Below are 26722 nucleotides of genomic sequence, written 5' to 3'. Positions count from 1 at the left end.
CGCCCCAGTCACTCCGGGCCGCAGCGCTCGCAGGGTGCCCCTCCCGCCGGTGCCCACTCCAGGCTGCAGTCGCTGCGCTCGCATCGTCTCCATCCTCGCCGCCAGCGGAGTAGCGGCCCGGAGCCTGCCAGCCTGGCGAGCTAACGGTCCCAGCCACCCCCGCCAGCTAGCGCCCAGGGACTGAAGGCGGTGCCGGAGCCCAGCTGTCAGTCAAGCGGGGGCGGGGACGAGCCGCGTCCTATGCCAATCACCGGAGAGGGGGCGGGAGCTAGCGGGCTCTAGCTCCGCCATAGGCAAAATATTGAGGAGGGAGGAGATTCTGAGCACCCAATTGCAAAGAGAGAAAGCGATATCCTCTATAGGAGAGCTTAGCTTGGGCACATCTTTGGGAATAGCGGAAAGCCAGCCAAACCCCTGGGGCGAGGCTTGGGGGAGCAGGGTGGGCGGGAGGGGGATAGGCCTGGAAGAAGCAAGGCTAGGGAGAACTGTAGACAGAGTGAGAGGATACTTAGGGATCGGTTGTCTGATTACTTCATGTTGTAGATGTAGATGAGGAAACCTGCTCAGAGAAGTGTTGTGATTTGTCCCTGCAATCGGCGGTGGAGCTGAAGCAAGGAAAGATGCTGACATTTAATGAGCAAATATTTACAGCATGCCAGACACTCTGCAATGTACTTAGTGCATTGTCTTATTTAATAATCCCAATCACTAACTAGATTTTATTGTTTTACAGATAAGGAAACTGACACTCAGAGAGGCTAGATAAATTGCCCAAAATTAAATACCTAGGAGATAGCAAAGGGGTGGGGGGTGGGGGGTTCAGACATAGGTTTTCTGATTCCCAATATTTGATTTTTTCATTATACAACATCGTTGGGTAATTTTCCGATTTCACCTATCTTTAGTTGGGGGAGTAAGAAAGAGTGGAATGGGCTGCTCCCTTACCTCCCATGAGGGGAGAGTTAGGAGGAGTTGGAGGAAGAGTTAGAATATATACAGAAAAGCAGCAAACTGGGAGGTCCAAGGGGCAGATTAGGACAGGCACCCTTGTTCATAAAACCTGTCAGGCTGGGTTCCTCTGATTACTCTTACATGTGCATATAAACACACACACCACACACGCTTTGTCAGTTGACCATCATCATGCCATTTTTACCTGAGTAAGGTTGTAATAACTCCTCCCTTCCACTTCCCACCTCCCCGTGTGTGTGTGTCTGTTTCTCTCTCTCCCCCACTCTCTCTCTTTCTCTAAATAGCTCTCTCTCCACCCTACAATGGCTCTGAAATCAAGGACGGGGAAATAGAAGCCAGAAGCAGAAGAACATGGGTAAAATGGACCTGGTGAGATGAAAGTTAGACAAACCCCAAGGAAATACTATGCGTGGTCAAGAAACAGGAAGCTTGGAAGAGGGACAGTTAATCTACTGGGATATATCTACTGACTGTGGCGGGGGGGGGCACTTTTTGTAGGAATCTTAAAGAATTTGAGGCCGGATGTACGGGAGGCTGGGAGTATGGAACCCTGTCAAATGCCTTAAAACCTTCAGGACACAGGACTCTTGCCTTTCCTTCTATAACCACAATTGGTCACTTGGTCTCCTGGAAAGAAATGGGGTGGGGGAGGACCTCTAAGCATCCCCTAAATCATTATAGCTGTAGTTAGCAGCACCCCCATTCCTCCCTCCCCCATTCCTCCTTTCCGACACCCCACACCCCCGGGCAGAAGTGACAAAACAGAGACTTCTGAACACATTTATTTGATATGTCAAGTGGAGAGAGGAGTGATTTAGTGTTACTCCCCACTTCCACCTGCGGGGGTGTTCATAAACTCAGACACACCGAAGAGCAGCTTAGAGCCCATGACCCACCCCCTGAGAAAATGAGACAACCTGTTGTATCAGTTGGGGGGACAGGGAGGGAATAAAAAGCAGGAAGTGGAGAAGTAAAGCTGAGAGCAGGAAGGGCAGCAGCAGAACTGAGTCTGGGGGTTGCTGCAGGAAACCCCCAAGGAGAGTGGAGAAGATATCCTGAACAGTGGTTAGGGCTGGAAACAGGTGTGAACAAGGAGCCAGGCCTGGAGAGAGAAGCGTAGACCTGCAGAGCAGGGTGGAATACTCCCGAACCGGGTAGAGTGTGCAAAATCATGAGCGGGTTGTGTTGCAGGGTGTAGTGGAAAGCAAGGAATTGCTTCTGTAGGAGAGCAGAGTTTGGAGACTACCCATAAGTAGGGGTTCCCTACTTACTGCTTCTGAACAAACGCGAGTGAGTTCGGCCCAGGACCCATTTGGGGCCCTAGCACAAGTGGCCCAGTGTGCGCTGTGCCTGTGGGTACACAAGGGATCCCATACGCATGTGAAATGATCAGGGCATGAATGCATGTGTCTATATGACCAATAAATAAGAGTATTTACCCTTCCCTGCAGATAAGAGTAACTGTGCTGCGGACACGTTTGCCCATGTGTGCGTGCACCGTGCCCATGAGCACATGCAAGAGACCCCTATGTCCGCGGTGTGTGTGTGTGAGCTGGTTCTCTCACCTGTCCCGTCAAGGTGCTCATCCCCACCCTCCTTGGCTCCTCTCACTCCTCTCAGCGCCCTGGCTCCCCTGGCCCCCCTAGACTCTGGAAGCCCCCCAGCAGGCGGATCTGCTCAGTCTGCATGGAGTGGCGCCTCACCAACTTTCGCTTGGTCCTGGGAGAGCCGGGCGCTCCCGCCTGGGGAGGAGCGGGCAGCGAAGGCGCCCGACCTCCGGGCTGGGGGCGAATGTCGGGGATGGGAGGGTGGGGGCTGACGTTGAGCGGGGGCAGGAAACCCGGCCGCGTCTGCGAGATGTGGTCCAGGAGCAGCGTCCCCGAGCCCCTCCGCTCCAGCAGCCCGGGGCTCCGCCTCCGCCCGCTCAGCGGAGATACAGCCCCCGGCAGACTCTCCTGGGACTGGCGCGGGGAGGGAGCCGAGCCCGCCAGAGGGAGGGTCAGCGGGGAGGCGCTGTACCGGCGGCGCTCCAGGGACGGGCGGCTGCACTCCGGCGAGTCGGGGCACATATTTCCGGGGGTGTCGAGCTCCACCGGCTCCATGCGGCTCAGTTTCTGCCTCAGCCCTGAAGGGGGACCAGACTCCTGAGCTTCTGGCGCTGTGTTTCGGCGAGAGAGGGGACCCCCACCCATCACTTTCTCCGCCCACGGGGGCGGGGCCTCGGGGCCTTCGGTGCTGTGACGTCTGGAAAGACGCGGTCGACCGGTCAGGGTCAGGCCGTTGAATTCGGCGGTCAGGCGCTCCAACCCCGGCCTCCCTTCCGCGGGCGGGACCGGTTGAGGAGGAGCCACTAGGCCCCAGGGCTCGGAGTTGAGCCTTTTGAGTGGTTTCGGAGGGTGACGGGGTGGTTTGGGGAGCGGCTCAGAAGGGGAGGGGTCATCGGGGGGCTTAGGAAGAGGGAATTCAAATACGTCCCGCTTCTCCTCTTCTTCCTGGGTGCGAGGCGATATCAGCCCCCGTCCTCCCCCTGCAGTCTGCAGCTGGATTTCCGAAGGGGAGGTGCAGACCCCCGGGCTAGGAGGAGCAGGAGCGGGGTCCTCTACCCCCGGCGACGGTGGGGAATTGAGATACTGCCGGGTCTTCTTGGTGCCCGAGGGAGAGGTGTCGGTGGTGATGATGATGACCTCCGTGCCCTTGGCCTTACAGGCGTCCAACAGCGTGGCAAGGGTCTCGCGGTCCCCGCGGTCCAGGGCATGGACAAGCGCCGAGGCGCCCGCGTGATCTCGGACTGAGGGGTCTGCGCCGTGGGCAAGGAGCAGCGAGGCCACCGCGGCACCCCCACCGCCGGCGCAAGCGTGCATGAGGGCGGTGCGCCCCAGGCGGTCTGCGATGTTGGGGTCCGCACCTTGCTCCAGGAGGTAGCGTACCATGCGAGCCTTGTTCTGGGGGTCGTCGTAGCGGGCCCGACAGGCCGCCATCAGCGCAGTCTCCCCCTGGGCATCACCCTCATTCACGTAGGCGCCCCCCTCCAGAAGCAAACGGGCCAAGCGGAGCTTACCCTGACCCACGGCCCGAAGGAGAGCGTGGCCCTCGGTGTGCAGCATAGCTGCGGCTGGGGCGAGAGCACCGGTGGAGCCGGGACCGGGACCTGCCGAGGAAGGCTAGGGGCGTGGGGGTGGTGGCTGGCAGAGGCCTGAGGGCTCAGTGGCGAAGCCAATCCCTGCGAGAAAGACAAGAGATCTTACTGACGGAGTCAGGCGGGGAAACTGAGGCAGCGGTGGAAGGACCCGGCGTGGGGCGGGGGAGATCGCCACTGCGCGGCACACAGTCCTTCTACTAACTCATGCCTCTGAGCCGCCCCCTCCCCCCAGCGCATGCCTGAGGAGGTGGGAAGGGCGAGCGCGCGTGCAAATGCGTACGTGCACGCGCAGATCTTCGCATCCCCACCCTCACCCCACGGCTTACCAGACCTTTCCAGCATCCCCCTTTTCTTATCCGCACTTGGAATCCCCCTTTCTAGGAGGTTGAACACCACCCACCCACGCACATGCACCCCTACATTCACACACATACCCATTCCTAACCTCTTGTAGGTTGCCACAGCCCCATAAATGGAATGGGGGGAGGGAAGCAGCTTGCATTTGGGACCTAAAATGGGTGGGGGACAATTGGGGGTTTCTTTTGCCCCTGCTACGTTCCCCATCACTCCTTGCTCTCTCCCCTCCCAGGCTGTGCGCCCAGATACCTGAATGTCCGCAGAATCTCCGCCCGGCCAGGACCCAAGCCAGGGCCACCAGGCAGCCGGGGCGGCGGAGCCGGGTTCCCGGGGGCCCACATGGCGTGTGTGGGGGGGCACCCGGATTCCCTTGGTGTCAGTATCTGCGCCCGGGCACCGGATCCTGGTCCCTCCTCCCGGTGCGCCCCGGGCACAGCGCCGGCTCGGGAGGAGAGAAGCTGGGGTGGGGGGGGTGCGAAGGGCGGAGCTCTGCCTTGCTATTTATAGCCTAGTCTCTGCGGGTGGGGGCGTCCGGCACCAAACTGCTCCCCCACCCATGCACACATAAACCCTCTAAACCTAGAGACACCAATCCTGACTCCCCTTGCTCAATCGGCCACCCCTCGGCCCCAACAAACCTAAATGTTCCTTGGGAGATTCCTCCGCGACCCAGACTGGGACCATCCCAGTTCTTCATGGAGCTTCAGGTCCCCATTCTCCGCGTTTTGTGTGCTTATGCGCGCCTGTGCGCCAGACCTGACCTACCACGGACCGCACAGGGCACCCTGTGCAGAGTGGTGGAGAGAGGCGATTGGGATCCACAGCCGGGGTCCATACTGTGCAGAGAGAGGCAAGAGATCTGGCTGGCTTCTCGTAGTTTAAATGCCAGGGGAGCTGGAGTCAGACACAGCGGTACATCCTCACTCTACCTCCCCCAAAACGGAACACACAGCACAGATAAACTTGGACCTCAGCTCCTTTGTACAGACTTCTTAGCTAAGTATGAGGAGGGTGGATATCAGGTCATTTTTAGATACAGGAATGGGCATTCCCAGATGCTTCCTCCCCATATTCGGCGTGGGGGATAGAAAAAGAGCAGAGAAAAGAGAGAAAACGTTGTAACACATCCTCTCTCATCGCATCTGTCTTGCTTCGTCTCATTATCTTTTCGTCTTGCTTGAAGGTCTTTGTCCAAATCTCTCCTTAAGTCTTTTCCTATCTGTTGCAATCGGTTTCTTTCTCTCTCTGCTTCTCCTTGCCACCTGCCCTGTCTCCATGGTTACCATAGCTTCCATCTGCATATTTTAGGAATGAGTTTGTGTCCAGCTGGAAGGCATCAGGGGAAGTGAGGGATGAAGAAAAAAATCCTAAGGATTTGGAAAACTCACCTGAGAGAATTCAGAGGCTGGAGGCCACCAGACACAAGATACTAAAAATAGTGTTCCGGAAGAAGAGGAGAGAGAACTATTTGCAGGGCAGCTTTCCATTTTACCAGCTACCATTGACTGGACATCAACTGTGCGCCAAGTACTTTACAGACATTATCTCCAATCTTCACATCAACAGTATACGGAAGGAACTATCCTTGGTTATAGATAAAGAACTGAGACTTAGGAAAGTTAAGCAAGTTCTCCAAAGCCTCACAGGTCTGTTTCTGTCCTGTTACAAAGACTGGGCATTTGTCACTACACCTGTATACGGCCTTCCAAACTCAGAGTCTCCACCCTCAGGGCCATTTTCTCTGACTTCTGGGTTATATGCTTCCTGACTCTCCCTCTGTTTCTGTTTTTGTGAAAGTAGGTCTCCCTCCCCCCCCCCCCCCCCCCCACCCCCCCCCACACACCGCTCCTCACTTTATCAAGGGCCTGGGAGGAGCTGGAAGACAGCGGAAAATGCAGAAAACACTGGTCTCCTGCTCTGCTTCCCCCAATTCCGGTTCTTTGATTCCTGACCCTTCCTTCCCCGAACCTTCTTCCCATCTTCTCACAGACATGGCAGCAACCCACAAGAAAAAAAAAATTTTTTTTTAGAAAAGAAGTATTCATTGGTGGTGCTAGAGGGAAGCAGGGTAGGATCGAAGGGAAGGTTGGAGCAATGGAGGAGAGGCCAAGCTACGAAGCCAGAGCCACAGAAAGCCTGATCCCTAATGAGCAGGTTTCATAGGGGTTCATTTCTCTATGCGAACTCAGTCAATAGAGCCCCTCGGTGAGATCTGAGTGTCAGGCTCCCTCTGTGAACTCTCGCCAGCCAGGGGCTCCTCCGTCTGAGACGAGGTTGGAAATAACTGACCCCTGGTCGCTTCTGCAACCCCACCTGTCTCCGCGCGGGGCTCCCCAAGCCTGGTTCCGGCTGACTCTCTCCCTCCCTGCGTCTCCTCCTCGGCTTCCAGTGGGCGGACCTCTTCGCCTAGATTGGCCGGGAGAATTCACCAATGGGGAGCTCCGGGAGGCGGACCCAGAACGCCACCAGCTCGAGGAAGACAAGCAAATTTCAAGTTGGCTGCGGCTTGGGCTCCGCGTGGGGGAGGGGCAGCAGGTAAGGTTCCGACCTGGTGGCGCTGAGCTGGTTCGGTCCCACATTTCCCAAACTGGTTCTTCAGGGCCAAGCTGCAGGTTAGATAGACAACGCGGTCTGGCGGATCAGCCCCCTTCTGGCTCCCTACCCTTTCTCCACTGGGCTCCTCTTGCTGTATTGATTGTATACCAGAGAACCGTAGTTTTCTTTTGCACATGGGCGAGAGATATTAAAACAGAAAGTAAGAAAGACTCATTCTTGTACCTACGACTCTTTGCAGTGGCATCAGCTTCCCTTGAATCTACTAATATTATCTCCCTAAGAGCCTGACAGACAGACTCCTGCTATCTGTCTAGACTCAGCCGAACGCATACCTCCTTCCTAGCTTTCCTGGACCTCCTTTTTTGCAGAATTAATTGTTCCCCAGTCTGATGATAGCATTTTACGCATACTTCCTTAGAGCGCTTAAGTGCACGCTCTCTCTTCAATATTTCTATTCTTCTTAGAATATAAGGTTCTGCAGGGCAAGTTGTAGTACTTAATACACAATGCCCAATAAAGGTTAATTGAATGGAATTGACTGGGGATGCAGAATTAAAACTCCTAATGTAATTAGGGAATAATTAATGAAAGACGAAATAAAATGCAATACAGCATATAATTAAGATCTCCTAAATTAGTAGTTCATAATACAATTGCTCGTAGGACTGGGATGGTGAGGGGAGGCTTTATGAATCCCAAGGTCTCAAGTTTGGAAGGACCCTTAGGAATCGTGTTCATTCATTCAACAGGTATTTATTGAGCATCTACTGTATGCCAGACACATGCTAGACAATGGGGATCAGAGCGAATCTTCTACTCTAGGCCTGCGTGCTCCGTCTGATCAACTGCACTTAGTAAATTGTCATCCAGCTTCTACCGAAACGTCGTTAGTAAGCGAACTCCCTATCTCGCTTTGCAGGTCATTCCATTTTGGCATATTTATTCTTCGATTAATATTCAACAGATATTCTAAACAAATATGCAGCTTGATAAAATGCATTCCACACTTCCATTGTAAAAGAGGGAGAGGTGTCCTGGTGGTAATATTCTTAAAAATTAAGAACACCATCCCTTTTGTTTTCTGATTATAGGAGTGATGCACACTTATTCTAGAAAATTCGGAAACACATAAAGGTATAAATAAAAATGCCTGTTATTTCATGGCCACGATATAGTGAAAACCATTATTTTAATATATATCCTTTCAATGTTTTTACTGTATGTGTACATATGTGTACATATGTGTGTATGTGTGTATATATTACATAAATATGGCCATATAATGAATACATTTTATGTCCTGTTCCTCTCACTTTATATTATGAATATTTTTCTGCCTTTAAACATTATTTGAAGTCATTTTTATGGCTACATGGTAGTATAAAATGGATACTCGATTTTTTTTAGCCATTCATTTCTTGTTGGACCATTTAGGTTATTTCAGATTTTTTACTACTATGAATAGCTCTTTGATGAACATCCTTGACTATATATCAGATGATTTCTTGAGGATAGATTTTTTCTAAGTAGGGTTACTGGATTAAGGATATGAACATATAAAAGGCTGTTGATTCAAGGAGTCAAACTGCTCCATCGAAAGATTGTGATCCAGCGAAGTATGACAGTGTCCATCTCAGAAAAACTCATGACAGCCCGATTATTATTTAAATCTTTGTCAGTTTGATAGGTAAAGAGTGATTTTATAGGCCGTACTTCTGTCAATTGCCTATTCATGTCGTTTGCACATTTATTCTTTTGGGATGATATTTCTTTTCACTTGGATTTCTGTGAGTTCTAATATAATGAGTGTTAACTTCTTGTCTTATTCATTGCAAATACAGGAAACTCTAAACATTAGTGTGTTCCAGGCTTCAATCCCTGGATCTCCTCTTTTCTCTGTTTACATTCACTCCTTTAGGGATCTCGCCCAGTCTGCTGGCTTGAAATAGTCATATATTGCTAACTCCCCTAGAATGTGAGCTCCATTGACACTCCATGGGTGCAGAAGTTTTTGGTCTGGTTTGCTCATTGCTGTAGCCCTAACACTTAGAACAGTGCTTGGTACACAGCAAGCACTCAGTAAACACTTGTCGAATGAATTAAGATGGTTTTATTATTATTTTTCCCATCGTACAGTTGAAGAAACAGGTTTAGGGATATTAAATAAATTGCTGAAGGTTATGTAGCTAGGAAATGATGGAACTGGGATTCAAATCCATGTACTACTACATGTAGTGCCCGCCTACATGTTAAATTTGATGTAATTGTTTTTCTGTATGTTTTGTTGCAGCCTATTCTTAACCTTTACCCCAATACACAGTTATGCATAATTGAGAATGAGTATAATGAATATGAAATGTTATTTTGGGGGAAGGGGAAGGCAGGGGTGACCGCTAGGAAGGGTTGATGTTAAGGAGGAACAGTTTTCGACCCGATTATGGGAGACCTTAAATATTTTCAAGAATTTAGACTCAATCACAATCTTAAATAGAAGAAACTCATTGTAGATTCCTGAGCTGAGTGGGGTGGAGGTGGATGGTTTACAGGTTCCCAAACACCAGTTTGTTGCCTGAATTAAATTAAAAATTGTCTTCTTTTTACCCCACGTCTTTGTCTAGTATGTGGCAGCGGAGTTAGATTTGTCTAGTCTCAAAGCTCATGGCCTTTTCTTAACTCCGCACTGTTCTGCAGTCAAAACAACTCCCATCTCCATTGCTAGAACTGTATTTGTCAAGTGGAAAGATACCTAAGCCAGTTGGTTAGAGTGTCATTTCCCTGGAAAGGGCCTGAAGACATGGAGACAGATTATTACTCCATGAGATATCCTCTCTCCCCTCATATGTTCTTTCAATCAGATCACAATCTATTAACTAACTGCCATTTTTTCTTCACATTTTTTTTTGTGGCAGTTGGACTTTACACTGTCCAGATTCCCCAGACACGTTTTTCTACCCTCCCCTTCCTGCTGCATATTATTAGATTGATCTACTATTCTGTTACTTTATATTTTTAAATTTAACTTAATATTTTTCTTATTACAAAAACAATACCCTTTTGATATAGAAGAAAACATTAAAATACAAACAACAAAACAGATCACTTCAAATTAACCAGTGTTAAATTTTGGTGTATATCCTTTAAGAATATTTTATTCGTGTGTGTGTGTGTGTGTGTGTGGCCACTTAGATTACCTTATACATATTTTTAAATTTTTTTTAACCAAATAATTTTTTGTGAATGCCCTTCACAGAGCCATATATTTCTTGTCTAGCATATTCGTTGGCTATTAATTGAAGAACAACTATCCCAAAATGGAATGGCCTGCAAAGTGAGATAGGGAGTTCGCTTACTAACAACGTTTATACGTTCTGTATAGAAGCTGGATGACAATTTACTAAGTGCGGATGAACAGAGGAAGGACAAATGCCTAGTGTAGAGGATTCTCTCTGATCCCCATTGTCTAGCATGTGTCTGGCATACAGTAGATACTCAATAAATACCTGCTGAATGAATGAACACATGATTCTTAAGGGCCCTTTCAAACTTGAGACTTTGTGATTTATAAAGCCTCTCCTCACCATCTACCATCCAAGTCTTCCTAGCTTTCTCCCTTCTCTGGACTGTGGGAGCAATTGTATTATGAACCACTAATTTAAGAATTCTTGATTATATACTGTTTTGTCCCTTATTGTTCTCTAACGTGTTGTTATATATACCCTTAATATGATGTGATGAAATTGCACTTTACCTCTGTGATCCAAGTCTGTAACCCCAATGTAATTAGGAGAAAAACATTAGACAAATTCCAACAGACATGCGTCCTATTATACACCCGAGCAGTACTCTTAAAACTGTCAAGATCAACGAAAACAAGGACGATCTGAGAAACTATGAATTTTGAATTGCTATTCGAGTTTCTTTTTTTATTATTAATAGATTTTATTTTTAAAAACAATTTTAGATTTACAGAAAAGCTGAGCAGATAGTACCAAAAGTTCCTATATGCCCTGGTGGATTTTCCGCTACTATTAGCATCATATGTTAGTATGTTAGTATGTACATTAGTTACAATTATGAAAACATATTGATAAATTATAATTACTTAAGGACATAGTTGATTCACATTTCCTCAGTTTTGCCTAATGCTCTTTTCTGTTCCAGGATCCCATTCAGTACACCACATTACATTTAGCCGTCATTGGTCCTATTATGTATGTCTGTATGTGCATATATATACATATACACACATATATGTATGTATACACACAGAAATGAAATCGAAAGGATACATACTAAAATGTTAATAGTAGTTATCAATACATGGTGGTTATCATGTATTGAAATAATACATGATATAATAAGTATTTTTACTTATTGAAATAATACATGATATAATAAGTATCATGAAATAATAAGTATTTTTTTAATGTCTTTATGGGTTTCCAAGTTTTCTAGAATAAATATATATTACTTCAGAAAACAAAAGGGATGGTGTTCTTTATTTTCAGGAATGCTACTGCGAGGCCAGCTCTTCCTCTTCTCCAGTGGAAGAAGGGACCGTCCTTGTTTTTGGTGTCTTTGGCAGTTTTAAAGACTACTGCTCAGGTATGTGATAGGATGCTCCTCTGCTGGAATTTGTCTGATTTTTTTCCCCCCCAATTAGATTGGGGTTATGGATTCAGGGAAGAAGGTCACAGAGGTAAAGTGGTAAAGTGCCACTTCATCACAGCATATTAAGGGGTCACGCTAGCAACATGATTTAATATTGTTGATGTTGACCCTGGTTCCCAGACTGAAGCAGTGTTTGTTCAGTTTCTGAACTGTAAAGTTATTAATCCCCCTTTCCAAAACTGTATTGGACAAAATTCCCTCTACGCAGCCCACACTCAAGGAGAGGGGAGTTCCACCCACGCTCCATCCCCCCTACATAATTTATTTGGAATTCTGCATGAGAGCTTTGTCTTTTCTCCCCTGTGTCTTAATTTATTCAATCATTTATTTATATTAGTATGGACTCACGGATATTTTATATTTTTAGGATTAGAATTCAGTACCACTTTATTTTATTGCTCAAATTTTTCAGCTTTGGCCATTGGCAGCTCTTTCAGTTGATTCTTATGCCCCTTTGACATAGCCCCATCAGTGTGAGCGTGCGTGTGTATGTGTGTGTGTGTGAGTGGTCATTGTTGTTGTTTTGAGTACTTTTGGGCACTACAAGATGCTTCAGTCTCGTCTTGTATATTTCCTGCCCCAGTCTTAGATTCAGCCATTTCTCCAAGAAGCCCTGGTTCCTTTTATTGAAAAATGGTATTAGAAACCAAGATCTGGTTGCTAGGTGTGTCCCTTGCTAGTGGGGTAGCATTTCTTTCAAGTTTCATTTTCATTTGGTAATTTATTCAGCATCCTAGCTGCCTCTCACTGGGGCAAGAGGATTGATGGCAAGAGGCAGAGTTCAGTTCAGTAGCGGGAGGATCTTTTCATTCATCAGAGTTGATCACAGTGGAATGGGCTGCCTTGGAGAAGAATAGGTGCCCTCTTTCTAGGAAAAGGCCATCAGAAGCTGAATGACTAACAACTTACAGAGTGGAGTAATGCTCTGGGAGGGGGTGTGGACTAGATAACTCCATGGCTTTTTCCAATTCTAAGAGTCTGTGCTTCCAAGTGGCACTTAAAAAGATCAGTTTGATCGTAATGGTCCTCCCCACCGCCCCACACCGCACCCCCAGCTCTCCACCCCCACCCTGGCCACTGACAGTGAGACTGGTGACTTATCCCTGTACCCCCGCAGTGCCTGGCACACGACCTTTTTCACGGGATATGCTTAATAAATGTTTTCTTGAAATGCATTGCGTTGGATTGAACTGGGGCTTGGCTGGGTTTGGAAAGCCAGAAAGAGAAAGAATGCAAAGGTCACGTATGCATCAGAAATGCAGATGGTGATAAACATCAAATTATCTTAGGGAGGTAGAGAAGTTTTATTCAAGGATCTAATCACTTTCCCTTCGTGCTACAGTTACACTATAGTGCAGTTATCTGTCCTGTTACGACCATGTCTCATCCATGTTTATATTTTCAAAAATACCCTGCCTGGCACTATACCTTCTCAGTCAAAATTTGTTGAATTACACTGGCCTTTCAGGTCTCAGGGGGGAAAAGTTTGAGTGTCTCGTACCTCCCTAGCTTCCAATCCGTTCTGCTGTACTTTTTCTCTTTGTTTTTGTCTTTATCAGGTTTTTCTCACTGGATCTCTGAATACCCAGGCCCCCTCCACCATGGCCAGCCGGGGTGGGGGCCGGGGTCGGGGCCGGGGCCAGCTGACCTTCAACATGGAGGCCGTGGGCATTGGGAAGGGAGATGCTCTGCCCCCACCCACCCTGCAGCCTTCTCCGCTCTTCCCCGTGAGTGTCCGCACTCCCTTCCCAAGTCTCCCGAGTACCCCTAGCTGACCGTGTGTGATCCCGGATTTCTCCGGGGTCATCATAAAACCATTTTCCCTTTGCCCCTTCCTGTCTCTATGCTCCCAACTCACATGGCATGTTTTCCAGGCCAGGAAGTGTCTACCCTTACTTCTCACACTCGCAGCTCCCCAGCTTTCAAAATGTTGCGTTGCTCCTCACATTTTCCTCTGGCCCTTTGCTCATTAGGAGCATTGGGTTGAATTGGGGGGAGACACCCTCCTGGATTTGTACTCCAGCGTTTTCTCCCTGGACTGACCACTGTCTCTGCCTCCTTAGCCCTTGGAGTTCCACCCAGTGCCTCTGCCCTCAGGAGAGGAGGGGGAATATGTCCTGGCGTTGAAGCAGGAGCTACGAGGGGCCATGAGGCAGCTCCCCTACTTCATCAGGCCAGCTGTCCCCAAGAGAGGTCAGTTGGAATGCTCACATCTTGTTCTGAGTGCTTTCCATGAGCAGTGCCCTCTATTCGGCATTACTAGGGGCCAGAGATGCCAGAAGAGGCCCAGGAGCTCACCGTCTAACTGGGGGGATCATAATTACCACTGCATTTGAAATGCACGATGGTATTCATGGGTTGTTTTGAGTCTCACGATAATCTTGAGACAGTAGGAGGTTAAGGATTAAGATGCCCATTTCACAGGTATGAATGGAGGGACGTATCACAGTTTTTAACAATCTGGAATTACAGGCACCAACCGATCAGAAGAGGGGCTGGTGCTGGGTCTCTGAGAAGCCGTGCTAACGATAAACTATGACCTCTCTGGCCAGTGGATTGGGGAGAGGTCAGGGAGACCAGGAGGGACTGGGGAAGGGGGCGCACTGGGGAGGCTTGGGAGGGCGGATATTTACCAACTGCCGTGGAGGTACAGCACTGCAGAATCTGGACCACCGAAGCCCTGCTGAAGCCCGAGAAGCTGAAGCTCAGAGAGAGAAAGGCCTTGTCTAAGCTAGCAAAGGAGAGATGGAAGCCTGGTTGCTCGCTCTCTGGTATACTTTTTACTGTACTGTACCACCTCTCGCTATAGTCATGCCTTTGAGTTAAGAGAGAGAACAAAAACGTCGTCATTTTGGGTGGCAAAGGGACAGTTTAGAAGAGTATCGAAGGTCCTCGGTGAAGCTGACCCCCTGGGCTCTGGATTTGGGCTGAGGGGACAGACAATTCCCGAGTGTCGAGAAGGCTGGGCCCTCGGGAATAACCCCGTTCTAGGGCTCTGAAAGGATAAAACTTTGACCCTTGGCCTCTGACCCCTCAGATGTGGAGCGTTATTCAGACAAATATCAGATGTCAGGGCCTATTGACAATGCCATCGACTGGAATCCCGGTAGGTGACGGGCCCTTTCGTTGACCACCCCTCTTTCAAACGTTTGAGATGCCCAAGCCACCGCCTCATGCACCCTCTTTTGTCCCTCCCTCCACCCCATTCAGCACATACACGCTCAGGCTCTACCTAAAAACCTATTAAGTAGTCCCCACTCCCAGGAGGCATCCAAGCCACGGGCTTGTTCCAAGCATCTTTGGCGCAACCTTTTCCTTCCTCACCTTTATCCCAACCCTGAGCTTTCCTTTAAAACCGGTCATCACCCCCAGGAGACCCCAGGCAGGGTCCTACTGACTTTTATATTCCCACCATTCCCAGACTGGCGACGTCTACCCCGGGAGCTAAAGATCCGAGTGCGGAAACTGCAGAAGGAGCGTGAGTGTATCTGCAGAAAGCAGAGGAAAGAGAGGTTTCCTTCATCAGCCGGAGGAGGGCGGAGGCTGCGGGTGGTCTTGCCAGCCCCTCGGATTCCTACCTGCATCTCCCAATGTTCTTGCTGGATACCAGAGTGGCCACATGAGGGCAGCAGAGTGACATGGTCTCCGCAGGAAGGTGGGTAGAAAGCTAACAAGGGAGTTTGCTCTCTGATGGTTCGCTCTTTGATCCCCTCACCAGGGACCACTATTCTACTCCCCAAGAAGCCCCCTAAGACCACCGAAGATAAGGAGGAAACTATACAGAAACTAGAGGTGAGGAGGACCTGTGCAGAGCCCACATGGGCTCAAACCCGTCCCTCCCCTTTGGCTCACGTGGGCCTGCCTCAGGTGAGTCTGAGTTTGCCTTCCTATTTGTCTTCACATAAGACCCTGGAGAAGAAGGAGGAAGAAGTAACTTCAGAGGAAGATGAGGAGAAAGAAGAAGAAGAAGAGAAGGAAGAAGAGGAAGAAGAAGAGTATGACGAGGAAGAACACGAAGAGGTAGAGGGACCTCCTTCCCCCGCCAGCCCCTCTCTCTCGCCCTCCTTAGCTCTGGGGACCTCAACTCTGTCCACCAGGGGTGTTGCCCTTGGAGAACCAAAGGAGAAAGTGCTCCCCAAAGGTCGCGCCCTTCACTTTAGCGTCTCCAGGCCCTCGTCAAGAGTGGACAACAGCGGGAAAGGCTTTCCAGGCCTGGAATGGCGTGGCTGGGAGGGAGGGGGCCTGGCACACAGGGAGAAGGGAGCATGCCGAAAGCAAACCCGGATGTATTTTGTTTCAGGAAACTGATTATATCATGTCCTATTTCGACAATGGAGAGGACTTTGGGGGTGACAGTGATGATAATATGGATGAGGCTATCTACTGAAGAAGGACCCCAAACACCACCCTGGAGCTTTCTCTCTCGATACAGGATACAGAGAGTAACTGTCCCTATTATTTGGTTTTTGTGGACAAGAAAATCATTTGCTCAGAGTCCAGATGACTCGTTTGGTCTCTGGAGATAGAAATGGAGAATGATGACAGACAGATTCTCTTTTCTACCCTTCCCCTCCCTCCACCCTTGAATCACCTCTGATATCTTGGGAAAAGGGCAGAGGACCCATGTCTTAATGGTATGAAAGGTCGAAAGAAGAAAGAACGTCAAAAGAGGAACTGGAATTGTAAGAGCTGAGACAACCCCTCCCTGTTTTTTATCGTTCTTTATGGGGATCATCATGGGTGGGAGCTGTTAGGAGGAAGGAGGCCAGTTTTATATTTTTAAATAAAATGTTTTTATCTGTCTCTCTGTCCAGGGCGAGGCCTGGTGGGAGAGGGCTGGAGGAATGAAGGGGACGCCTCGCTGAGCCATTGTTCCCTCACCTGTCAGAGTCCAGCGTGACACCCTGGGGGTCACAGCCTTCCTGTCCCTTGCCCTTTCCCTCCCACACCCACCGTGGGACACCTGCTCCCAACCTAGCCCTGCCCAGGAACAGTCCCGAAATGCGTTCGCAGGGACGTGCAGAATGAGTAGTGGAAAACATTGACACCCCGGAGACCAGCTGGCTTCTGAGTCTCTGGTCCTCAGGCCATGGCGACGTGATTGTGTCTGTTCACAACACATTCACAGGGACACAGGCTCGCTCTTTCCCATACATGACCTTGATCTTGTCCTTGTTTACAAAGAACGATTGCAGCTATTTTTATGGGGACAGTCAAGAAAGCCAGGTGCGGGGAGGGAATAGGGAGGAGCTGCTGATTCTTCTTCATCAGGCTCTCTGGCCTCCAGGCCCTGGAGACCCCACTTTGAAAGGTCTGTCTTTGCAGTGGGAGCCCCTAAATATTCTATTCTCCATTTCTAGGAGCCACCGTGGCTGAGTCGCACTTTCTCTCTTGGTTCTCCCTTTGTGGAATTTGGTTAGCCTTTCTCATTCCCTTCTTGGGGGAAAGACGGTAGGCGGTGTTGCTTTACAGGAAGTAATGCGGGTGGGGAGGAGGGGAGTGACTTGGGGACACTCACAGCTCTGAGCGATGATTTCTCGCCCACACAGCTCTCCCTTGGGTGAGGTCACATCTCTAGGCTCTGATTGGCTTCTGAAGAAGCCCTAGATGCGCTGATTGGTTCCAGCCACCCGACATGCAGCAGTCACGGACTAGCTGCGTGTCCAGATAGGGGCTGACTTAGGGAGGTGGTTCCGGATCCCTGCGATGCCGTGGATGCTGTGGGAGCAACCCTACCAAACACCAGGAAGCCTTAGTTAAGATGGAATGCGGGAGAACCTTCAAGAAATCCCCCAACCGTATTCAGGCAGGCCGACGGCATTCCCTACAGCATTAAGTGACTGACTGACAGGCAATCTAATGTTAGATACTTCTGACCTCATCCTAAAGATTGCACAGGGGCTGTGACTCCATTGAGGGAAAGCACCTTAAAAAGCCTGATATGGCTGCAGTAGTAGGTGTTACGGCAGAAGCAGCCAAGAGAACGGAGAAGGAAACAGGAATAGAAACAGAACATTCCAGTTACTGAGCAATTTGCGATAATTGGTCTGTTTCCTTTTCTAGCTCTCAGAGGAGTTCTGAGTGGACGGTGTAGGGAGGGGCCAGAGGACCTGTCACTGGGGTTTCCCACAGTCACACTCTAGCCTGTGATTGTGGCTAGGGAGAAATCAGCAAAGAACAAAAGTAAAAGACATTGAAAAATCTCCTTTTGCCCTTTTCCCCCCGACACGTACACAGGCTGTCTTGACCCGGTCAGCTGTATCTATGTCTATGTTGGGGTTACGACCAACCCCTGAAATCCCACCTCAGGCCAGCCTGAGAACTTAAAAGAATGAAAATAAAGAATATTCTAGACAAGAGAAAGTAGAGGAGGACTGAGACACATCCCCCCTCCGCCCCGCCCCCCCCAGCACACACACACATCCTTTTCCCATAAAATGAGGGAGAAAGGAGGACAAAGGTTACAGTGACCCCTGGGGATCAGTTGTACTGTCTCAAAGGCAAAGTATCAGAAAGATCAGACGATTCTTGGACTCTTTCCCGTCTGGCTTCCTGCACCTCCTGGCAGGTGACCTTGCTGAACAAAGCCAGAGACATGGGACCCAGCAGCTTCCAGATTCCAGGGCGGTTCCAGGCACGGGATAGACTGTTTTCATTGACCTTTCCCCTACTTTCCACGCTCTTTCGGCAGGCTGAGGCTGAAGCCTAAGGCCCAGTAAACAGGCAGGGCAAGGCTTCCATTCCTCTGGAGGTTGAGGCCCTGCTTGTAAACATTTAGAGAGGACCCACCCGGTGCTGGCTCAGCCCTGTACTGAGCACCTGCTTATGCTGAACAGGTCACCCCCACGTCCTCAGCCTGGGCAGCACTGGCCGCAGGCAGGGCGGGTTTTCTGGCAAAAATCTTCTTTCCCTAGTGTTCCTAGCCTCCTGGTTCCCACCCCCGCCACCCCCCGCCACCACCACCACCACCACCACACACACACGCCTTGGGCAGGAAGCTTGAGAGTGGGGTCTGCAAATTTAAGTGCAGAGACTCAGATGGTTTGAGAGAGTGCTGGATGGGAGACCTGAATGCATTGTGCAGTTTGAAAGATCAAAAAAAAATCGGAAGGTCAAATGTCGGATGGGTAAGACACCTTTGGTTTGATGAGGAAAAGACAATTACTTTCTTCTATTCCTGTTTCTTGCTGGTTGAGTGGAAGGAAGGGTGGCTCTGTAGGAACGGCCTGGTTAGGAGCGGAGCCCAGGGGAAGGGCTGCCGTCTCGATAAGGAAAAGCACCGGCTTGTGGTCCTCGTCTCACGGCCCCATAGCTTTGTGTCCTCAGAACAGTCATGTCAGGTCTCCAAGCCTCAAATTCCTCACATATGAAACAGATTTTGGACTAGAATGTCCACTAGGAATTCTTCAAGCTCATGTTGTTCCATCTGCAGGAGTCCAAATGGTTCTGAGGACAAAGGTCAGGACGTGTCCAGCTTTTGCTGAACTCGTTCCATCCACGGGTGTCCCCACCTTAATTTCAGCTTGGGCAAGCTAAAGATAATTCGGGCATCTAGCCAGGCCTTTCCAAGAACCTGCCTCGGCCTGAGCAGCAGGAGGATCAGAAATTCCATCAACTAGCAAGGAAGGAGACAACCCCTTCAGCAGAATTTAAGATCATGATCTGCAAGCCAGGATTTAAATCAAGCAGCCCACCAAGAAATTTCTGACTGAGGAAGGAGCCAATGGGGCAGATCTTCTTTGTCACCCTTGAGGGGTGGCATGTCTGGCCAGAGGACAGGAAAGAGAAATGAGCTGGACAGGAATGCTAACGGTCAGTGAGCTAATTTGGCCAGACAAGTGTTGACCCCTTCTCCAGTAACCTTTCCCCTAGTGAGGCTCGCTTTTTTTTCCCGAAGGTCATTTGGGTTGAAGAGCTGGAAATAAGAAGTCCTAGTTTCCTAGTGTCACCTCAGAAAAGCCTTTGCCTTATCCCCGACAAGACTTAATTTGCCCCTTTTTCGTCCTGGAGGGAGGAGGAAGGCAGTGATCCAACCTTGACTGCGAGACCTGAGAGGCTAAGTGCAAAAGCCTTGAGAACTCACAGCTTTGGGGCAAGGAATCCAGAGGTTTCTCAAACCTAGTCCTGACCAGTGCAGGAAGGGGCTGTGTCTCCAAGACCTCCGGGTCCAGGACTGGTCTCCATTCTCGAACCACCCCTCCTTCCAGAGTCTGAGCTGTGGGCTGGATTTCCCAAAACTTCGACCCCTGACTCTTCCTGAATCTTACCATCCTGTAATTTCATTTCTCTTGGTATACAGTGGACAAAGGGAGAAAATACCCAAATTCTGTCTTTAACGTTGTTACACTCAGGGCAGCATCGATATTACCAGAACGGAAGGGAGATCATCAGTTAGACCTGTCTTTGCCTCACCAAAAGAGGTCGGGGAAATGAACTCACCTCAGTCTGTTCTGCGGACCTGGGGGATTTGCCATCTTAGAGAGAATAGATGGAATCCCATTTGGACAGGAAAAGAAGCCCCAGTACTCATCCTCCTACGCTCTTGCTATGGCCAGAGATGTAGCCGGGAGGAAATTCCCTCCTCTCTTTTACCTCATTTTTCTCAAGCAGGGGTGGTAAGAGGGAGGTGAAGCAAAGATGGGCTCATTGGGAGAAAGGGCAAACGCTGACCAGCCCTTTTCGAGGCCCTCCACTCCCTGTCCCTAAGCCTCTCTCCTGATCCTTAGACAATCTTTCCTGTCTGACAATACTTGGCTGCTCTTGGCCCCTCACCTCTCCCTTACTTGGCTCCTATTCTGAAACTTGCTTTTCACTCAGAGCCACCACTCCAACACCTGTCCAGAGATATCGGGGACATCTGCAGACTTCTCAGGAGCTGGCTTGGGTCCGGCTGGGAAGGATGACTTAGTGCCAAGGAGAGAGCGTGTCTCTCACACTCATTGTCTTTGAGATTCTTTTTCTCTTCTCGACTCTCTCCATGTCTTTCTTTCCATGTCTCTCTCCGCCTTATGTCTTTAGCTTTGTGCTGCTTAAATTGGGTTATTCATGAGTGATGTGGTGAGGAGTATTTGGAGCCACACAATACACGTGGTGCATCTTCCAGAGTGTCAATTTTACTTTTAAGATCTGCTGTGTGTGTGTGGGGGGGGGGGAGGGATACATTATTTTTATACTAAAACTACACAAATATATTACATGATATAAATAAAAATGTGCACTTTTTAAACCTAAAATACATACTTCAAAGACATTTCTGGCTTGTGACAGGCTACTCTGGACTGCTCCAGAAGTCCCGGGGGAAATGGTTCACTCTCCCCAATCTTAAGGATCCTTCAGAGGAAATATTTGAGGAGCTCTACTTCAAGCAGAAGTGACAACCTAAGATAAACCTAAGCGCCAGACAGGAGTCAGGCAGGTACGAAGGAAGGAAGCAGGTGAGTGTAATGCAATAGGGAGTGGACAGAACCAGCAAATAACAGCGGCCTGGCCTCACCGGCTCCAGCAGGTTGATGCCGTGAAGGAATGCGAGCTCAGTGTTATCGGATGTGGCTGCTTTTTAAGAGAAGTCAGAACAGCAGCTTTTAATGAAATTCGGTCTTTAAATGTTTATAACTAATTCACATTTTCGGGAAGAAACTATACAGGTTTCTAGATGTCAGCAAGCTGATTCCACCCATGGGCTCCCCCGTTGGCCACCTCTGACCTCTACCACCATCTCTTCTACTTTCTAAAGCAAACGAGGCCCAAATCCGGGCTCCCAAGGTCTTAAATTCTGTTCCTAAGAGTTGGGGGCAGTGAGGTGCATGAGGTTGCTGGAGCATTTGGAGCTCTCCTGCAGGACAGCTTGGGGAGGGAGAACTGAAAAGAAGCCTCTGGGTACTGCTGGAAGGCTCGCCTTTCTCCAGGGGAGCCACCGGTCACTGCCCAGCCATCGTCTCCCTGATCTACATGGATATTGAGCTAAAAACATCTTGTGGCCTGGAACAAGAACCAGCCGTGCTCAGAGTTGGAAAGTGAGTCAAGCACGAAAGACCAGGGATAGAGAGAAATGAGAGAACAGGAGACAAAGGAAGAATTACCTGTGAGTCTGGATAGATGCAGGAGGAAGTCCAAATTTAGACAGGGGAGGGGGAGGGGTCTTTACCCACAGAACCATATAAGGGAAACACAGTTCTCACGACCCTGACCCCACCTACCCTCCCAGCAACTGAAATCCTTCCTCTGTCCATCTGTCCGGGAGGTTAAAAATACCCACACTGGGCACGCAGCCAGACATTTCCAAGAACCTGTTTACTGACCATTTAATTGACTTGGAGAGATAGTCCGTAGCTACATCACCCAGTGAAGAATGAGAACAGACCTGGCCTGACATCCCAGGGCTCAAAGCACGTGGGACCCACAACTATGTCCCATGTTATCTGTCCTCCTCTTTCTTCCATCACTCAGTTGCCTGGAGATGACCAGTCACTTGATAGTCAGAAAAATCCCAGCCTTCGGAGTCTATTTATTCTTTTCTCCTTACATAACAAGCCTAGTGGGAAAGTATAGCAGGGTCAAGCCAAGGGAAAGGCCAGGACAAAACAGGAATCATCTAAGTAGGCTAAACCGAGCCTCATCGCTTGGCTCTCGTTCATTGGGTTTTGTCCTGCTCAGTCTAGTCCACCTCCGTGGAAAAAAAAAACCCGACGAGATGCAATACCTTCAAATGAGGATGTCATGTCACACTGTATATGCAGCACTCTCGATTCCTGTTTATCGCTCCAAACGCCAGGAAGCTTTCCCTGGAGTTGTATTCCGAAAAGTCAAGAAAGCTCAGTTAAATACCGGAAGATTCCAGAGGCCTGCGAGGCACACTGGGAGTATGAGAGAGAGAACTCTAGTGCTCCCAGAGCTATCCCATGAGATGCCAGGGGTGAGCAGAGCGCCTATCCCGGCCTAGGGATGGGAGTGCCGACAGCAGGCTACCTGTCCTCCACCACGATGAGTCCAGGGGGAGTCGGCTTCCGTACACGGGCCTCTTCTCACACTGTTTTGCTCCCCAAACAAGCAAGAAATCGAGAGGAACAAAGAGAACGGCCTTACTTCCCATAGGTCAGAGAGGAAGAACAATTCTGGGGACATGCCTGGGAGTGAACTTAGCGAGATGGCAGTGGCAGTGGTGGATACGCCTCCTCGTTTATTTTAGGTAACAAGCATTTTACTTGCTACTGTTCTAATACTTCGCATATATTTTTTAAATCTTCACAATAATAATCTGAGGTAGCAACTGTTATTATCTCCCATTTTACAGATCAACTGGAGCATGGAGAGGTTGAACGAGGTGCCCAAATATAGCTTGTTAAGTGATAGAAGTAAGATTTCAATTGAGATAGTTTGGCTCCAGAGTCTATGTGCTTGTCTACCACCCTATTGGAAGGCTGATCCTTGAACTTTTTCTAGGCTATAGACTTATCTACTGGGCCAGGACCAGCAGCCCTGGATGGATCTGCAGCCGTCTCCCAGAACAAAAGTTTCTGCTCTCCCAGTCTGGAACTATTGAGGTCATAGTGCTCGGTACAGGTGATGAGTCATCAAAGGGTCAGTAAGATGTTTTCCTTATCCACCTTATGCATTCCATCACCTAGGGGTGGTCCAAGGAAAGAGTGTGAGGAAAAGGTCTGTATGCTGTTGAAAGAGCTGGACAAAAGTCCCTCCTTCACCCCTCTCTTATCCTTTGGCTCCCATGTGATTGTTTTTCTTTGTTGTTGACCAGGTGCTGGGGCAGCTCCTCTCCCCACGCTTTGCCTCCCAATGCCTCACCGAGTCACTGCACTGTCGTGTTTCCAGTCTGTCCAGAGGTATGGGGGGAGCCAAGGACCTGCCCTTTTCATGCTCATTTTACTTTCTCTAGCTCTGTTCTCTCTTGAGATAGTTTTCTTTCTGTTTTCTCTCAAATCTTCCTGCACCAGATTGGACCTAATGAATAAATGATACTAAGAACTGGATCTCCTCTAATGGCTAGATACGTCGGTTACAGCTCTTGAAAAATTAAACAGCAAATGAGAAGAGCATGGGAAAGGAAGACCCACAGCAAAAGGAAGTCCAGAGCACAAAGGGGCTTTTTGTGCTCTAGGGAAGCGTTTCCTCTGGGTGAACAGCTGCTGATTTCTTTTCTCAGGTTTTGCTGTACTGTTCGTTGTGCTAGTTTACTAACCACATGGAGATTATGAAAGTTAAACAAAAATAAAAATTCAGTCTGTCGGTCTCAGTAGCCACATTTCAGAGCTCAATAGCCGCGTGTGGCTAGTGGCTCCTGTATCATCTCAGATATGGAACATTTCCATCACCACAGAAAGTTCTATTGGGCAGAGCTGGATTTGAGGTATTAGGGGATTAGGAAGGGATGCCTATGTTCTGGCCCTTCCAGGATCAAACCTCTAGCAGACCTGGGTATTATCTACTGTCTCCCAGCCGTCCCCTTCTCAGATCTAGTATGCAAACAGCCAGGCTGTGCGCTCCGGGATCTCTCCATCCCTTCGTCCCGCCCTCTGGCGTGTTCTTGTTCTCGCTCCATCCCTCCAGACCCTGGAAAGCCAGCTGCAGAAAAAAACTTTTCCATCAACTTTGACCTAGTTTCCTGGTCACAGATTTGAAAAGGGGAAGAGCCACTAAATTCTTGAATAGGTAAGAAAAAGAGGAGGCAGAGGCAAGAATAAAGGTGAGAGGCACCATGGCAAGAGAGAGCTAGAGACTTTGACACCTTTGTAAGGAGAAACTAACAAAGAGAGCAGGGAAAGGGCAAAAGAGCTACTGAGAATGGCAGACACAAAGATTTAAAGTGGAAAAGAATTTTTCAATTTCACTCTGTTCAATCCACATTAATTTTATGAACTTCCAGGAGTCTGTGGTTTGGAATTAGCATGTAGAGGTCCACAGAAAAGCCAAACCCCACATAAGGGCCAGGAATAGCTGTGTTCAAAAGTTTTTTAATGAGCTAGAAATCAGAAAGTATCTTAACCCCTGTCATCTCAGGGTTTCTCATCCTAGGCACTACTTTAGAATAATAAAAACCATTTCCATTAGAGGTGGAATTGTGGTATCGATCTATTGTTTTTATCCTACAAGGAAGAAATATGAACTGCTGAAGCATACATAACCAAAGGGATGAGGGTGGGGTTGAATACTCAGCAAACATTTACCAAGTTAAATGTGCTTGGGATAGGAACTGTGGTAGAAACTGCAGTGATAAAAAATGTTGGCAGCCTTCAAAGAATTTAATACTTGTAACTCTAAATCCTGAAGTCCTAAATGATCATCTTAGTCTATAAACCAGATTTATAAAATATAGAACCATCAACTTTTCCTATCAAATCCTCACAAACCTTGTTTCCCTTTTATTTCAAGCTCATTAAAAATGAAAGACCAAAATACCTCCCTCACACACTCCGAAATTCTAAGACTTCAGTAACAATTAGCTGTGGATATATGTGGAAAGCTAGCTTAGACCACCAGATCTCGACTAGTTCTCTGGTGAATTGGAAGAGACTAAATGTAACTCAAACTCCTTCCCACTTCACCTCCCAACCCCACTGCCTAGAATCATTAGGGTTGCTCGACAATGTTTTTCAAAAACAAATTGTGAACTAGAGGAAATGCTCCTTTAGGCACATTATCAATAACTTCTCCAGCACCATCTCTCAGACAAGAAAACACAGTTTTTATCATTAAAAAATTTTTATTTTTTTCATTTTTTACAAAGAATACCCCTACCTGCAGTGAAAATATATCCGGTTAAGTACAAAATATAGTTTTTTATCATACAAAAAGATACACAATTAAAAAACAAACTAAACCACCTTCAGCCCACACTTTCTCAGGAAAGGGTGGAGCTCAGTGCTCTGACACAGGACAGTGAAGAAAGTGCTAAGGCTGAGGGTGACTGTCCCAAGTGCTAGCGGCCGCAGTGAGAGGGTCTGTCAACATCCCCAGGCTCCTAACACTGGGCAAGAGGGGCCCTTGGAGCTCGTGAAGCCCCGCCCTCGAGTTTCTTATGGCAATGTCCGGAGGCTCTGATCCCAATGTTGGGGGCATCTTGATCTAGAGTTCCTCCTTAGGTTTGAAGAAGTCACAGTGGGCAAGGCTGATAGCAGCAACCCTTCTCATGTAATTAAGAGTGTCAGAACTACAGAATTCTGTATACTGGGACAAAGTCTCAAAAGTAATGAATAACTTTTTTTTTTTTTTGTCCTTGTGCTTACCCCTAGAGACATAGACCAGCTTTAGCTTACATTTGAGATAGAAATTTTTTTTAACAGGAACTAAAGTGCTAAAAACATCACCTCAGAATCAATTCCAAGGAGTCACATGAAAAGAAAAACACATTCTCCCACATGATGTTTGCAACAGGAGAACACAGTGCAATAAGGCTCTAAAAATGGCTTTTAAGACCTTTGGTGGGGCAGTTACTACTGCTTTGAGCCAGATTAAAGTACATTCTAAGCAAGAACAACCTTAGGGCTTCTTCCCTTGAATTCACATAGAAAGCTCTCTCCAAAGTCCAGACCAAATCAGCCCTGTTTTCTTTTTGTGTAAGTGTATAAAGGGCAACAGTGATTTTAAAAACCTCCTTTCCCCCCCCAAAGTTTTGGCCATGATTTTTTTTCCCCATTTCCCCAGTTTGCTAAATTGGCTCTGTTCCACATAGCACAAGGTCGAGAAGAGCTGAGAAAATGGGATGGGCCTGAGTTTCTTAGTGTGTTTTTAAACCCATCCAAGCAAACACCCCGATGTCACAACATCTCACTGGCCGAGGACAAGTGCACACCCTTTAAGGCTCAGGAGACTGACTACCTGCTGATCACCTCCTACACCAGGGAGTCAGAGGCTGGGGTGGACCCACCCCTCACTATAGAGACTGTTCAGTCTCTGAAAAAGTCTAAGTCCAGGAAGAGATGCAAAGAAACAGTACAGTTGCTTCTTTTCTTCCACACGCTCACTGCACGTTGTTGTTGAGGATGCACGGATCAACCTGGGAAGAAGAAAGAAAGG

The 26722-nt window shown here is 48.5% G+C and overlaps 3 protein-coding genes across 9 annotated transcripts in view; 1 reads left to right on the top strand and 2 right to left on the bottom strand.

Annotated features, from left to right (window-relative positions):
* The window catches only part of LIX1L (limb and CNS expressed 1 like), a 15483-nt gene extending 15295 nt beyond the window's left edge, over positions 1 to 188 (bottom strand). Inside the window, exon 1 of the mRNA XM_011366072.2 lies at positions 4 to 188. Coding sequence (XP_011364374.2) covers positions 4 to 93 — 90 coding nt within the window. The 5' untranslated portion in view covers positions 94 to 188. The remainder of the gene's footprint in view (positions 1 to 3) is intronic.
* Positions 189 to 1738: 1550 nt separating this feature from the next.
* On the bottom strand, positions 1739 to 5614 carry ANKRD34A (ankyrin repeat domain 34A). 4 transcript variants are annotated; one of them, XM_023535102.1, is made up of 3 exons: positions 5107 to 5614; positions 4557 to 4620; positions 1739 to 4192 (listed from the first exon to the last, which is right to left on the bottom strand). In XM_023535102.1, the coding sequence occupies exon 3, from the start codon at positions 4074 to 4076 to the stop codon at positions 2589 to 2591; it is 1488 nt and encodes a 495-aa protein (XP_023390870.1). In that variant the 5' UTR covers positions 4077 to 4192; positions 4557 to 4620; positions 5107 to 5614; the 3' UTR covers positions 1739 to 2588. The 4 variants fall into 4 exon arrangements, with proteins under 4 accessions (XP_023390870.1, XP_011364361.1, XP_023390869.1 ...); XM_011366059.2 differs by lacking the exon at positions 4557 to 4620; XM_023535101.1 differs by lacking the exons at positions 4557 to 4620; positions 5107 to 5614 and adding an exon at positions 4718 to 4775.
* Positions 4776 to 16498, top strand: POLR3GL (RNA polymerase III subunit G like). 4 transcript variants are annotated; one of them, XM_023535106.1, is made up of 9 exons: positions 4776 to 4887; positions 5777 to 6114; positions 6858 to 7003; positions 13759 to 13888; positions 14733 to 14801; positions 15117 to 15173; positions 15414 to 15487; positions 15602 to 15715; positions 15996 to 16498. In XM_023535106.1, exons 1-9 carry the CDS (start codon positions 4808 to 4810, stop codon positions 16080 to 16082), a joined length of 1095 nt encoding a protein of 364 aa, XP_023390874.1. In that variant the 5' UTR covers positions 4776 to 4807; the 3' UTR covers positions 16083 to 16498. The 4 variants fall into 4 exon arrangements, with proteins under 4 accessions (XP_023390874.1, XP_011364334.1, XP_011364341.1 ...); XM_011366032.2 differs by lacking the exons at positions 4776 to 4887; positions 5777 to 6114 and adding exons at positions 11533 to 11629; positions 13255 to 13422 and having other exon boundaries at positions 6867 to 7003; XM_011366039.2 differs by lacking the exons at positions 4776 to 4887; positions 5777 to 6114 and adding an exon at positions 11533 to 11629 and having other exon boundaries at positions 6867 to 7003.
* Positions 16499 to 26722: the final 10224 nt, after the last annotated feature.

The sequence above is a fragment of the Pteropus vampyrus genome, unplaced genomic scaffold (assembly GCF_000151845.1).
Source record: "Pteropus vampyrus isolate Shadow unplaced genomic scaffold, Pvam_2.0 Scaffold6, whole genome shotgun sequence".
NCBI lineage: Eukaryota > Metazoa > Chordata > Mammalia > Chiroptera > Pteropodidae > Pteropus > Pteropus vampyrus.
The sequence above is the reverse complement of the archived record's forward strand: the minus strand, read 5'-3'. Positions and strand labels throughout refer to the sequence as shown.